This window comes from Vombatus ursinus, unplaced genomic scaffold, assembly GCF_900497805.2.
Source record: "Vombatus ursinus unplaced genomic scaffold, bare-nosed wombat genome assembly UNPS02008961.1, whole genome shotgun sequence".
Classification (NCBI taxonomy): Eukaryota; Metazoa; Chordata; class Mammalia; order Diprotodontia; family Vombatidae; genus Vombatus; species Vombatus ursinus.
In genome coordinates this window covers 10,635,531-10,651,232 of record NW_020948739.1, presented here as the reverse complement: position 1 = coordinate 10,651,232, position 15,702 = coordinate 10,635,531, and the positions used below count along the sequence as shown (strand labels likewise).

Sequence of the window (15,702 nt, the reverse complement as noted above, 5' to 3'; positions counted from 1 at the left end):
TATGACATTTACTCTTCTCCAATCTTGTGGTACCAATTCCACTTTCCACAAGCTTTGAAATATCCCAGTGATAGTGGTGCAGCAATCAAATATATGAGTTCTTTCAGAACTGAGAGTGTAGTTCACCTGGGGTAGGGGACATGAATTTAATAAGAGCATCCAAGTGCTTTCTTAGTATATCCTTGCCTATCTTTGGCATCAACTTCCTTTTAGTAATGTTTGTTCTGTCATTTAGAGTGCAAAGGTTATTCTTCTTGGTAGAAAAAAACTTTAGCTCTTCCTTCTCTGTGTTTGTCAGTTATCATGGTCCTATCTACCCCAAGTAGAGTTCCATACTTTCCTTAATCTGTCTTTTTCTCCCAGTATAGTTTCCAAAACATCTTTTTTGTTGCCCTGAGCTTCCCTTGATAACTTTAGCTCTTTCTAAGCTTTAGTATTCCTGACACTATTTTTATGCACCCAAGCCTCACTCATATTTATCCTCTATTATCTGGCATTGCTTCCATCCATTTATGTGTAAGTTGGTTTATGACTTTCCTGTATTACTATATCAGTCTCTATAGACAATTTTCATGTATCCTTTAAACTGAAATCATTTCTCTTTGTGTCTTAAAATTTTCTTCTTGAGTATCTCCCATCTTTTTGGGTTGGCTTCATCTAAAGTGTTTTATTTCATTAGATCCTATCTATCTCTCCTCTGAAGCCTTTGGGATATTTCCTTGGGAAAGTAGCTCTCTCAGTAACTCTCTAATATTACCAATGCCTGGCATCAAGATTCTAAGGAAAAGATTTCAGCTAAGTTGTGGCAGAGCTACATCAGCATAACTAGGAATGAACTAGAACCTCTTGTTGAACTTAATAAATGTGGGTGGGTGTGGTCACTAGAGACATGTAAGGCTACAACTGTACTAACATGGCCTCAGATTCCATGCAGGGTTGACAATGATTGCTTCAACTGCTGGGAGATAGTTTCTCAGTTGCTCTGCAGCAGTCTCTCTGGTGTGGTGTGTTCAGAACCACGGATAGCTCCTGTTTACTCAGGTTAGCTCAATGCCCAACAATCACATTTGGAACCTCCTACAGCACAGAAATCAAAAGCATTTAGCAAGCATAGTATACTTGGGGGTGAAAAAGGAAGTATCAAATCAAGGCCCCTTACTTCCTTAAATAGGAGATATTAGAAAAAATATCAATTAAAATACAGGGTGTTCCAAAAGTCTTAGTACGATTTTAATTTTACAGGACACTCTGTAGGATCACACAAAGTAAATAATAATAGCTAATAATAATAATAACATTTATATAGCACTTACTATGTGCCATGCACCATGCTAAGCACTTTACAATTATCTTACTTCAGCTTCACAACAAACATTGAAGGTAGGTGCTATTATTATCCCCATTTTATAGTTGAGAAAACTGAGGCTAAATGAGTTGCCCAGGGCCACAAAGCCAGTAAGCATCTGAGGCCAGATCTGAATTCAGGTCTCCCTGACTCCAGTTGCAGCACTCTATCTATTGTACCACTTAGATGCCCCTATATACATAGAGGAAATATATACAAACAAGTTGTTAAACATCTACATATGAAAGCTAGTGGTTTTTATATTGATTGAAGCAAATAGAAAATGAATGGCAACATGTAGAAATAGAAAGTATCTGCAGAGAAAGCCCAGTCAATTAATAGGTACTGAATATTTATCGTATACATTCATAATATACTGGGTATTGAGAACAGAGATCAGAAGATAGACATATATCTAATCCCTGAGTAATTAAAGGCCCCATTATAAAAGGAGATGCTTGTCCATGACTTGTCAGTCCTCTTACTCTTTTTCTTTACCATTACTCCCTTAAAGACCAAAGGACAATGCAGAGTCACAGAAAAAGCAGTGTACTAGGAGCCAGCAATCACAGGGTTGGGTTTTGGCTCTATCATTGTCCATTCATTACATTTTACTTAACCTCTTTGGCCTTCAGTGTCTTAATGGTTAAATGAGGGATTTTGACTAAATAATCTCTAAGATATTTTCTAGTTCTAAAATTTGATTTCAAAGTTGTAGTAGGCTCTTCAATTTTGCCCCCTAGTGGAAGCTCATAAGGTGGAATGTAATTCTTTTTAGAAGCAAGTTTTCATTTTAAGACCTTCAATACTTCTCAAATTTGGTAGAGAAACCCAGGTTCTAAATCCATATTTTATGACTCTTACTAATACCACATACATTTGTGAGTAGTTTATAAATCAACATGAAAATATCCCATTACCTAGCATTTTTAACTGAGCTCAATTTATTTTTCACCGTTAAGACAAAACACCACAAATCATCTTATTTGTCTTATTGAAAGTCCCCAATAGCTATATAGAACTGACAGGTATTTAAAATTTACCTAACATATTCAGTTGTTTTTCTATGTGACAGTAATGTGAAAATGTTTACCTTAATACTGCAGTTCCTGTGTCAGAGTAAGCTTATCTCTAGATTGTTATGGACTGCAGCAAAAATTCCAAAAAGGAAAATTGAAAGCGCACTCATTGAAAACAAAAGCTTTATGAGACTTTAATCAGGTATTTAATCTGATCATTGTGCCAGAATATGAATACTTTTTCCAACTTTAATGCTATCAACATGCCTAGTCCTTAATCCCTAAGAATAATTTGTTCTTAAGAGTTATTAGCACACAGAAAGTTCACTGTGTTGTGAACACCAAACAATGCATACTGTGCACATTGCACTCACAGAGCTATGAAAAGAAAGCATGCTGTTCTTTCAAAGTCAAAGTGATCATTAATGTGCCATGATGAATAAATCATATCTGTGCCACTGATCCTGGGCACCCCATGATGTCTTCATTATAAAACACTGCTACAGTTAATGATCTCTAGAGAACTAAGTGCCTGGTGTGACCAAAATACTACTAGATCAGTAGACCATCTGAAAATTCATTTAAAAGTAAAGCAATTCTTTAGAATTTTAGTAGTTTATCATGGAGAATGCTGACACTGATGTGAGGCAAAGGTGAGTTTTCCATTTTATTTTCACTCAAGTATCTTATCACCATAATCAACCTGAATATAAACCACAAGTATTTTTAAAGAAAAAATAATTTCTCAACTTTAAATCCAAAATTCATTCATTTAAAAGACCAAGCACAGGCCTCTGGCTCTTCTATTGCTTATCTAGAGGCTGGGGGTGGGGGGTAATGGACCCTTCTTTAAATCCAGCCTGAGAAAAGACACATCAGTTGCATTATGCCCCTATGTGGCCAACCTGAATGGTGGATTCACCTTCACATATTTCATAACAAGAAAAGAGTAGATGAAAAATATGTTTTCATTCTAAAGAAAAAGTTATTCAAGGAGAGACAAAAATTGGGAGAAAGAGATATTTGGGGTACATTTTGCATTACTTTTGGTCACAAAAGATAGTCATCATTATGCAGTGATGTGTTCATTTGAATATTGCCTAAAGCAATTATGAACTCCAATGCAGTGTAGAGAATGCTGCTAAAAATATAGCTTCTGACAGAACAATATTTGTACATTTGCTTCTAAAGACATAATCACAAGCAAAAGATTTCATAATGTATTCAGTACTTTGGGGCCTTTCTTTTTTCTAGGAGACAAAAGCAATTATCTCATGTCCTGATTAAATAACTTAATTGGAAAATGGAGTTTAGAGAAACAAAATAAAATATTCCCTTCTAACTGGAATTTAAATTATAGTGGTGTTTTAATATACTATATCAAGCAAACTTAGTCATGGGCAGGGCTTAGATAAGCTATGTACAACATTGATTCTTCTTGCAGTATCTTTGGTTATAAAATATATGCTGTGAAAAATTACTAAAAACCTTCCTTTTTCTTCCTCCATAGTCAAAGTAGGAACCAGAAATTATGGTGATAGGTGTTCAGGAAATAAGTAGATAGCATCTAGTTAATAACCAAAGGGTCTTTCTATAGGATATCTAATGACTATAGAATGTAAAGCAAAAACTTAATGGTTATCTTTAATAAATCTATTTTAGTGGTTAACATGGCAATCTACATTAAGTTCTCTCCTATTGTGATTTAACACAAGGGATAAATGAATATTATTAAGACATTGTCTAGATAAACTTTGAAATGGTTTGGAAATGACATTCATGGAGGAATGGTTCAGACTTCCCATACATTACTTTTTACTGATTAGTTTTAGGTCAAGGTTCTCATCCCAGTAGAGATGATCTATTCCATTAGCTAAAGAATTTGTGAAAGTGAGATATAGGGGAACAGTGAAAATCAAGTTAACAGAGTGGGGAAAAAAGCTTCTTTCTTCATACAGTTAACAAATCAATTTACTCAAGAAATAGCTCTCAACTGTGGGATTCACACTGTGACCCATGTTAGAGACTTCTGGCTTACATACAGTACTGACATGCACAGCTGGTGACTCTCCTACTAACCACACCATAACAGCAAGAAACTACAAAACAAGAAACTAATGGAACTTGCCCAAAATTTAAGATTATATTTTATCAATAGATTCAGTGGGAAATTGTAATGATTTTGACAATCCCAATAATGTTACATTTTGATTAATCTAACCAATTAAAAGTTTAAAGATTAACAAGTATAACTATAAAATTTTAGTTCTGGAAGAGATTGTAAAGATCATATATACCAATTCCTTCATGTTGCAAATGAGGAGACTGAGGTCAAGAGAAATGATTGTCAAAAACCAATGCTCGAAAAAGTAAGGATCTTTATCATGTTTCAGAGGGTTATGAATACCTTGAATTTGGCATATTATAGAAAAAAAGTTGCAGGGTAACATCCTTCTAATGACATACTCATTCTTATGGTCCTTCTCTAATATATTGTATATTCATTGTTTCTACCTGATGCATGCTAGAATATTTTACAGTAATATCTCACTTTCTGACTCAACAAATATGAACTAATATTATATAGCTGTGTTTATAGTCATCTTTGAAATCTTTAGTAAGGAAAATGCCAACCAAAAAGAGATCCTTATCATAATAATCAAGCACTAAAATAATTAAAATATTACATGTATAAAATATATATTTTTACATTTGTTCATGTAAACTTATTCTTACATTATACAATGCTAAAAATACCAACTACAAATTTATACAGCTTCCTTTGCTATTGCTTCAGCAAAGCTGATCAAAGTTTTAGACAAAATAAAGCTGGCTGATCGTATTTCTAAGTGACATCAGAATAGTCATCAATGGAATGATAATTTAAATTAGTTTTTTAGTAAATAAAGAAGAAAGAAGAAATATGGAATCATGAAATTGCTTTAATTAAAGTAGAAAATAATCTTTCCAAGTGCCATGCACTAGCTTTGGTTATATTCTAGTGAAGAGAATCAAAATTGGTAGAAAAAGAAAACAAAATTTAAAAAAACTCTGAAGAGACCTGACAAAATTAAACAACTGTATAATTAATCTGGAAATTAAAAGTTTAGTTATAACAGTGAATGGAGTCTTATTCTTAACACATATTAATAAAAAGAAGTTTTGAAATTATAGTCACAATAAAAATGTATGGAAGCCAAAAACCTATGATCTCCTCTTAACAGCATACAATTCCTTTCAATGTTGAAATTCTCTTTGTTCAAAATTAATGATGCTAACATTGAAAATGAATTCTTAGTAAGTCCTTTTGCCACAAGAACATTACTCTTTCTAAAATAAATCTGCTGTTTCTCTTCATGCCTCATGACATTAAAAATGAATTTTTTCTTCCTCTGTCTCTCTTAGTCTATCTCTGTTTCTATTTCACAATACACATTTTAAATTCAACACTGATTTCATTTTACAACATTAGCTTTAGGCATTCCAATAGGAGATTGGGGGGGGGGATCAGGAAAAGATTTGTAGAGGTTGAGGACAAATCTGTAAGCTCTGGTAGCTGCAGGCCTCAGAAATGTTTGGAAAACATCATGGTTCTCTTTTATTAATAAATATGATTTATGATACACAGATTTTCAACCAATATTACATATGCTTAAGAGATGTAATTCCAAGTGAGAAGCCAACAATGCCTCTGAAATACAGAAATCCCATTGTGTTTTATAAGCACATGCTAATTTCCGTATGTTGCTATATCTTTTTTGTGTTCCTGAAATAAAATGTGACAACACTCAGCTGGTTAATTTAACAGCACTCTTTGGGAGGGGAAAGTTAAATGTGTACAAAATCAGGAATAACCCAGGCATTCCATATGTTAAAGAAAAGGTCATAAATATCATCAACATGAGTGCACATCATGAAAATAACAATAACTTTTCAGAGCTTCCTTTTCATTTGTTAAATGAAGATATGATCCATAGTAGACATTGAAAATGTAACCTCCCCAAAATAGGTTTTTGCACATTTCTCAGACATTCCTAACATCAGGCAGGCTAGAGAATCCAATATTCTCTGCACTCATTCTTTCCTATCATTTCCAGAATGTTTCAATGTATTAGCATTAGCAAACCCTACAGTATTTTTCTGTATTGGATAGAGAGCTTTATATTTAATGAAAACAGGGACATTCGAACCCTGGCTATTTAACATTAAGAGTGGGGTGAGTTGATCTGAAAACTTTCATTTTCTAATTAAAGATAAAGTTTTTTTGATAATATAATTACATGGTAGGACTTGAATGGAATTTTTCCTTCAGCACTAGTCAGGAAAAAAAAATCTGAAACATCTGCTCATACTTCAACCCTGATACCACACACACACGCTCACATGCATGCACACACACACACACACACACACACACACACACACACACTTGAAAAAGCAATATACATTTTTTAACAAAGAATTCTTCAAAGCTGGTTGACCTACTGCAAAGCATCATAAGCTATTCAGTAACCAAGCTTGTTAGAAAAGATTATTTAGCTGCACTACACAGAGAAATGTCTTATAATCAGAAATGTCTTCTGTATGTTTTACAAAGAGCATGCCTAATGTCTAATTCACATCTCCTCACAAATTGCTTATGGTTATAGAATCACATCCTTCTTTCTGTATTTAATCTATGCCCTAACATATGCTTTTGACGTGAATCTCATAAAACAATTCAATAGGATCAAGCTACTGGATAACTGAAGCTTGTTTCAGGAGTAGGGTTCATAACACTTTAGGTAACCTTTACATTTCATCATATCCTTATTTTATCCCTAAAAATAAAATTTCTTAAGAAAGGTGCTTTACAGCTTGTAGTTATGATCTAAGAGATACTCCTTCCATGGAATATAAATACTAACAGTTTTTACTTAATTAGAGCAGCTTTTCTCAAGCAGCCATATAAACCAAGCTTTCCGAGAACACAGATTCTAAAATGAAGTAAACGAAACAGAAGCCCTAAAAACGAGATCAATCACAAAATAAGAGATGCCTCCACTCACCTTGCATTATTCAGCGTTTGTCCAAAAAGCTCGTTTTGCAAAATATTTGGTGGGGATGAGAAAACCCCATGGAAATGAGATAAGACAGAATTGCAGACCTGGCGCAACGTCTCAAATTGCATTTTCTTTCTTTTTTTGCTTTCCTCTTATTTTTCCTTACCACCTGTCTTTAAAGTCATTTATTTTGCAGGAACCATCAAATGAAAACATGCCAATCAAGTTCCATATTTCTCCTGATTTCTGTAAAAGCTGTGCTTAAATGAGCAGGGCTTGATAGCTAATTGTACAGTCATTATTCTTCTAATTCCGTCGTAGAAGATTTAGTGCCTGTGTGGCTTTCTCCTGACTGTAGCAAGAATTCCAAACAGCAGTGAGCTTTTGGGGCATTCCCCGCTGAAGTGTGAAGCTGAGCTCCTTTCATGTACTCTACTCATATTTCTCTAAGCCTATTAAAAACACGCAGTGAATAGATGCTGTCGTCAGGACTTTCAGCACATCTGGCTTCTAGCAGTAAAATCTCAGAAGTAATAAAAATGGGGCCGAGGCATCCTCGAGCTGTTACTACTCTGTAAGAGGAGGAGGAGGAATTCTACATCTTTCCCTCCCCTCTCTCTTCCTCTGTAAAAATGAATAACACCAATGACAGTGTACATAGGTCTCTTTAATGTGCAGGAGGCTACATAGGACCAGATGATCACTCTAAAAATAACTATCACATTCCTCTTATGATAACATACAGCAATCAGGTTTTAACAGCAGACCTTTCCTCTGCTGAATTTACAAAGCTATACTTGTAACAACTTATTTGGGAAATGCTCATCCATTAAAATTCTTTCTTAAATCTTTTTGAAAAAATATTATTCTTATTTTCTTTCTTTTTAAAAGATAAGTAAATAATAATTATATACTCCTAACACTGTTTTTTTCTAATTCTAATAGGCATTGTAACTATATGAATATTCACATAATTTGAAAAGAGGAAAAAAGTCCAAAATCAATTTCTATTTTAAAAAACAGTATATGTTAGACTAGGGGCCCAAGATACCTTTTAAACCTCTTAGCTAAAATGTTGTTCAAGTTAAATCACTAGCAAAATCAGAGACTTGGAGTCTACTCCAATAGGGAACACATGCAGAGCAAGGGTAACAAACTGAACTAGTAATTGTGTATGTGACATGCAATATGAAGCATTAAGAATGTAAAAAAAAACCCTTTAAATTCTTGAGTATGAATTTTTTAAAATAATATGTTAAATCCTTAACCAAAACAGAGTATAAGGATTTTAAATGTTTTAACATTGCTAAATTGAAAGAACAACATTAGTATAATTCTATAAATCCAGTGGGTCCTCAATAAATATTAATTTATGGTAATTTCTTCTGAAAATGTATGAATTTCTATCCTGTTTTTCATATTTTACCCACTAGCTTTAAAATGTTCATGCAAAGTTTCTGCTAATTAAGAAATCACACAGATAAGGCCAGAAGGGAAGCTCTCACAACTATTATCATTTGACTACAAAAAGGATGGCCACAGCATATAGCATTTTCTAGCTAGCATAGAAGAGAGGAAAAAAATGTTTATTCAGGGTTATAATAGAAATGCAGAAAAACAGCTCTTCCTCTAGTCTCAGTGCTAAATTATCTCAGATAAAATGCTAAAATTCGATATCATCTTACACCATAGATTTAGTTCTGAAAAGGTTTATGACAATTGAATTTTCCAGTCAATGATATACATTGCAATTTCAGAAATTCTTCAATCTTCATTTCTAGTGATTCTTTATAACTGATTCCTACAACCATGTTCTCTGCCTCCCTTTTATCACTATGAAGAAATTAATAATCTACAAACTCTTAAATTCATTGGATACCTAGTTATTTAAATAAGCCCATGTAAAATCATTTTAAAATTAATAATTCCTTCTTAATGTGAATAAGATATTGATATGATTTATAAGCTTAATTTTTAACATGTGAATGTGTCTTAAAGTGAGAAAGTTATACAGACTCTTTTTAAAATACATCTTTATATTTGTGAATGTGTATATTTATTTGTGTGTGAGGGTTGAGAGTGTGTGTGTATATGTGAAAGAGAAAGAGAAAGAGAGAGAGAGAGAGAGAGGGAGGGAGGGAGGGAGGGAGGGAGAGAGTTACCACTAAAGTGTTAAAATCAAGCTGGGTAATACCATTCTTGGTCCCAAAAAATTACCGTAAAGTAGTAAAACTGGTTTTACTATGTGGTTTATAAGGGGATTCTGAGGGAAATTCCATAAAAGGAGTTATAAGACTATTATGAGAAATGACTGCAACAGTTGAATAAGTGTGCAGGTTTTTCATTGTGACTACTTTGAAAGATAACATTAATTTTAATGTATAAATGTATATTTATTAATGTATTAATATATGTATTAATGTATATTTATTTTTTAAACATAGCAATCTCTACATTTAGTAGACAGAGAACAAGCTATACAGTTTTAATATATGTAAATACCAGATGGTTCAGCTTTAATCTCTGACATCCTTTTACCAAATGTGGCAGTAAAGGTTCAGTTTCAGGAATGCTTCAAGCGATAGTAATGTTCACTATTTAAAACTTTGGGCAAGGTACTCATACACAACTACTGTGCTTGTAATGGCACTCACTACTGATAGCAAAACTACTGAGTAACAAAAGCAACATTTAGTCTTTCATTTTAAATCTACATATGGTATAGGCTCACTAGATACCTAAAGAGTGAGTAACCCTACTGTGAAGTAGTGAAATACACAAACTGCTGCATCCATAGTTGCTGACATTTCCCATTATGTTTAGGCCTCCATTGGCTACAGAAGAATGATCACATGACTGCTCCTTCTGTCTCTACTATTTCAGGAAAAAAATGAGTGAATTTCCAGTTATCCTCCAACCACAGTATCCTGACAACTCACAGCTGCATTGAGCCCAGCACAGTAGCTCTCTTATAATGGGTGAGACAAAAGGAGAATAAGGAAAATCATAGCAGCTGGTTTTCTAAGGGCTGCTCAATCAGTTTCTATCAGGAAATCTGGCATTTTCTTTCCTTTCAGAACATCCATCACCAAAGGAAGACCAAGTATTCCATTTTGTCTCAGCCAAGCAACTAACGACATTTCAGAAAGAGTTAGGGGGAGACTCATGACTACCCAAAACCAAGTATGATGCTGTTGTTTGCTCATTTTTCACCTGTTCCTGACTCTTCATGACCCTATTTGGATTTTCTTGGCAAAGATTCTAGAATGGTTTGCTATTTTTTTTCTCCAGCTCATTTTACAGATGAGGAAACTGAGGTAAACAAGATTAAGTGACTTGCCCAGGGTCATACAGCTAGTAAGTGTCTGAGGCCAAATTTGAACTCAAGTCTTCCCAACTCCAAGCCAAATGCTCTATCCACCTAGCTTCCCAGAAATATGACGTTGGCTCAGATTTATTTATTTATTCATTGCTTAGCAATGCTCAAGTAAATCAACATGCCAGATTGGCAGAGCAGATTTTTTTCATTTTCATTTTTTGCCAAATTAGTGTAAGTTAATAATGTCATCTTTTCCCTTTTTCTGTGCTAATTATGAATTGCTAAAATTGAATCATTGAGAACATTACTTTAGCATACTGGCATTGAGAAATGAACTGAGGATATGAAAGAGGGAAAATACATCAAGTTGAATAAGGAGGTAGTCAATTCAATGTTGAGACTGTCCTAACTTTTTATATCTTCCTCATAAATATTTGAAATAGAAATTCTGGCATTAAAACTTTGAAAATTCTGGATTCAAAAATGCTTCCACATAGTAGTTAAATTAAATTCTTTAAAAATCCATGAGCCAAAACTCAAAACTGGGAAGTCCTATTTTCTATGAATTAATGATAAACTAATCTGAAAAACTGAAGCACCCACTAAATATTCAAAGAGTCTTCTATTAAAAACTCCTGCTTTTATTCTTTCAAATTAAAGAAATGTGAAATGTTGGTCGGAATGTGGGAAAATTGGGATGCACTGTTGGTGGAGTTGTGAACTGATCCAACAATTTTGAAGAGCAATTTATAGCCCAAGAGACTGTAAAACTGGGCATGCCCTTTGACCCAGCAATATCACTGCTAAGTATGTATCCCAAAGAGATCGAAGAAAAGGTGAAAGGACTTTTATGTACAAAAATATTTATAGCAGCTCTTTTGTGGTGACAAAAATTGGAAATTGAGGATATGCCCATCAATTGGGGAATGGCTGAACAAGTTGTGGTATATGATTGTAATGAAATACTATTATGCCATATGAAATGATGAGCAGAATGATTTCAGAAAAGCTTGAAAAGACTTACATGAACTGATACAAAATGAACTAAGAAGAACCTGGAAAACATTGTACGCAGTATTAGCAGTATTTTGTGATGATCAACTGAGAATGACTTAGCTATTCTCAGTGATACAATGATCCAAGACAATTCCAAAGGACTCCTGATGAAAAATGCTATCCACCTCCAGAGAAGAACTGATTGAGTCTGAATGCTGATGGAAGCATAATATCCTTATTTTTACTTTCTTTATTTTTTTGGGGTGAGGGATTTTCATCCATATTTTCTTTTGCAATATGGTTAACATAGAAATATGTTTTGCAAGACTGCACATGCCTAATCTATAATAAATTGCTTGTCTTTTTGAGGAGAGGGGGAAGGAAGGGAGGGAGAGAATTTGGTACTTAATTGTTTTTAAAAAATAGTGTTACGTTGTTTTTACATGTAATTGAGAAAAGATAAAATAATAATTTTTAAAAGAAATGTGATCTTATACATTGAAATATTAAAAAAAATTGCCAACACTACTGAAACAGCTAAATGAATCTACTTCTAAAACCATATATTATAGACATTATAATTTATAGAAAAATAAATCTAGAAATATTAAGGGAATTTCCTGTTTTCTTGAAAAAACAACTCTTCTGTGCTGTGTACACAACAAAGAAAAGTAAGAAACCAACTCTTCCCATTTTGGGGCTAGGTCATCTTAATTGCATAGGTCTCATATCTTATAAAAGATCTAGAGACCAGACCTGTGACTTTATTGGTACAGGATATTCCCTGGATGAGGAAACTTCTTCTATCAATGAAGATTAGCCCTTCCTCTTCAACTTAAATCCCTTTAGTTGACTACAGCACTAAAAGGTTAAATGATTTGGCCATGGTCACACTGACAGTTTGTCACAGAGACAGAACTTGAACTCACTTTTTCTTGGTTTTGAGATCCACTCTATAGCCACTGATCCAGAAGTTTCAAACTCAGGGCCATACTTAGCCCAAACCAGATTAAAATGTAAGTTTGGAAACACTTTTTTTAAAATAGAACATAGATGTGTTAATATGTGATTTTCTAAGCCAATATTCAGCCTGCAGGGATTCTTAGGTATGTGGTCTCATTTCAGTCTGATGCCACTGCACTACACTATGCTGCCTCGCATGTGGTTTAATATTGTTGCAAACCAAGTTTTCTTCATCACCATGTTGGAAATGTTTTACTAAGACATGGATCACAGAAACCTTCACCCTAAACATGCAAAATCAACAAAGGAATAAATGTCCATGAAAGAGTCTTCTAGCCTATTTTCAAATTATCTTAAAAGTAGAGCACTAAAAAATAAAGAATATATTTGTCTTTTCATTAGTTAGGGAATGTCTTCTCATTCTAAATGCTATTCAGTGATGAAGGAAAGGAGAGATAGCCAATACTCTTTCAGTACCTTAAAAAGCAAATCAAATGTCTAAAGATGACAAGATGCATTGATTTTCTCATAAAAGTTCAGGAAAGGTGGGAAGACAGTTGAAGTGCTAAGACAAACTGTCAGAAAATGTCTCTAGGTGCTTATATTCTGAAAACTCAGAGAGATCCAGTCTACATGCTCTGTTAATAAAGAGACTTCTACAGACATAAAAATATAGAGCTATAATGTTAATTCTCAGTCCAGTTTCATTCCTCCATGATACCAATACCTCAGATGTAAGGCTTATTAGATTGCTAGGTGACATAAATAGTTAGGAATAGTTAATGTGTTAGATGATAAAATTAGGGCCAAAGAAAATCTCAACAGGCTAGCACACAGGGCTAAATCTAATAAGATGGAATTTAATAAGAATAAATGTAAAGTTTTACACCTGGGTTCAAATATTAAACTTTCTAAGTACAAGAGAGGAGAGGTTTGACTGGAAAAAAATCTGGGATTTTTTAGCAAATAAGTGCAATATGAATCATCCATGTGATATGTGGCCAAAAGATTATTGAAAATGACTTTAGGCTACATTAAGAGACACATAGTATTCTGGATGAGGTATGTCTGCTGCACTTTGCCCTGAGTATTTTGTTTGATTCTAGATACCATATTTCACAAAGACCATGGAAGAGGTAGAAAATGCCTACAGTTAGACAATCATGATACTGAAAGGGCTAAAGTCAACAGTGATGCCAGGCATCGAGAAAAGAAGACAAGGGAGATAACAATAGCTATCTCAGGGCATTTGGGGGACTCTCACTCAGAAAAAGAATCAGACTTGCTCTGCCCCAGAGGGTAGAATGAAGACCAATGAGTGAAAGTTGCAAAAAGGTCAATTTAGTCTTAATGTAGGAGCAGCTAAATGGTGCAGTGTATTCAGTGCCAGACCTGAAGTCAGGAAGACTCATCCTCCTGAGTTCAAATCCAGCTTCAGACACTAACTAGCTATGTGACCCTGAGCAATTCACTTGACCCAGTTTGTCTCAGTTCGGCATCCGTAAATGACGTACAGAAGAAAATGGCAAACTGCTCCAGTATCTTTGCCAAGAAAAGTCCAAATGGAGTCATGAAGAAATGACTGAACAACAAGAGCAAATTTCCTTCAAAGCTATCCAAATATGGCGCAGGATGCCACAGGAGATGGCAAATTTTCTTTACTCTAGGTTTTTAAGCAAAGGCCAGAGGAACAGTTTCTAAGTATGTTGTAGAGGGGATTCTTGTCAAGGTTTGGCTTGGCCCCTTCCAAACTCTGTGACTCCGTGACTTTTTTGATAGCTTAACAATGATGAAGTTGTATTTGGTAAACTTGCTTTACCAAGTTCAGCCCCACCTTTCAGAATTTGTTAATATCTAAACAATCTCCTATTTAGTCAAAGCAATATAACCAATTCTTAAGCAAATATTCCTAAAAACAATTTTTATTACATTGCAAAAATCATTATACATATAAATTGTCAAGTTTTATTTTATCTCAAATGTAAGAGAACTGTAAATCTGGATTCATTTTGGGAAAATTGGTTGCTTTAGGCTCTCAAAAGTTTAGTGAAAAATTTCCCATTAATAGAAAAATGTCAGAAAACTCAATGGTTACACCTATAAAGAAATTGAATGTACAAGATCATAATATCATAGATTTAGAGTTAGAATGTATCTTCACAATCATAAGATTTGGTGCCAGAAAGGATCTTAGAGATATTTTGGTCCAATCTCCTCATTTTTCAGATGATGAAACTGAAGATCAAAAAGGCTAAGAAGTGACACGCCTAAAATCACACAGTGACTAAGTAAGTGCTGAGATTTAAATTCAGTGCTTTTCTCACTTTCTTACCCTCTCTCTCAGCCTGGGTTTTATCAATCAGAATATGAAATGATGTTCAATTGAACAAGCATACATTAAGTAAATTATACATGGTGCTGAAGACTGAAAGCCTTATCCTCAAGGACCTTACAGTCTAAAAGTATAGCTAAGACAAACAGGATTACAAGTAAAAGTATTTGAGGATTATATTTATGTCCACTCATTGTTTCTGAAATTTAGGGATACCAGGCAAGTGCTTATCATTTTTCACTCCCCTGCTTATGTCTGGCTCTAGAAAATCTTTGGAGCTCACTGATAATAATTGGCAGCCAATAACATCTGCTTCATAAGTAAAGAGAAGAAACTACAAAATGGTTCTAGGGATTTCTAAATTTCCCCTCTATTCTCCACAAGTATCCAACTCTACCACCCACATTTCCTATTATACTACAGATATTTAACCTGGAGAAAAGAAGGTTCATATAGAAGAAATATCATTGTTTTGGTTGGCCTCAGAGGGTAATAAATGGACTAAAGGTTTTGACTTAATAGAAAAAACTTTCTATGTACCAGAGATGTCCAAAAATGGAATATTCTGTTACTGAAAGGTAATGATTTCCCCATCACTTAAATTCTTCAGGAACTAGGTTAGATTATCATTTGGGATAATATTATGTGATAGGAGAGCTTCATTTCCCTGGTAGGAGTTGAAGACA

General features: G+C 34.1%; 1 protein-coding gene across 34 annotated transcripts in view; it reads right to left on the bottom strand.

The window, feature by feature from the left end:
• RIMS2 (regulating synaptic membrane exocytosis 2) overlaps positions 1-15,702 on the bottom strand; it is an 850,283-nt gene that overhangs the window by 552,577 nt on the left and 282,004 nt on the right. For 14 of the 34 annotated variants that reach the window (XM_027849902.1, XM_027849920.1, XM_027849923.1 and 11 more), the window contains exon 1: positions 7,413-7,534. The exons of the other annotated variants lie outside the window; for them this stretch is intronic. In XM_027849902.1, the coding sequence (XP_027705703.1) occupies positions 7,413-7,534 (122 nt within the window). Of the gene's footprint in view, positions 1-7,412; positions 7,535-15,702 lie in introns of those variants that run through there. 34 annotated transcript variants of the gene reach the window in all.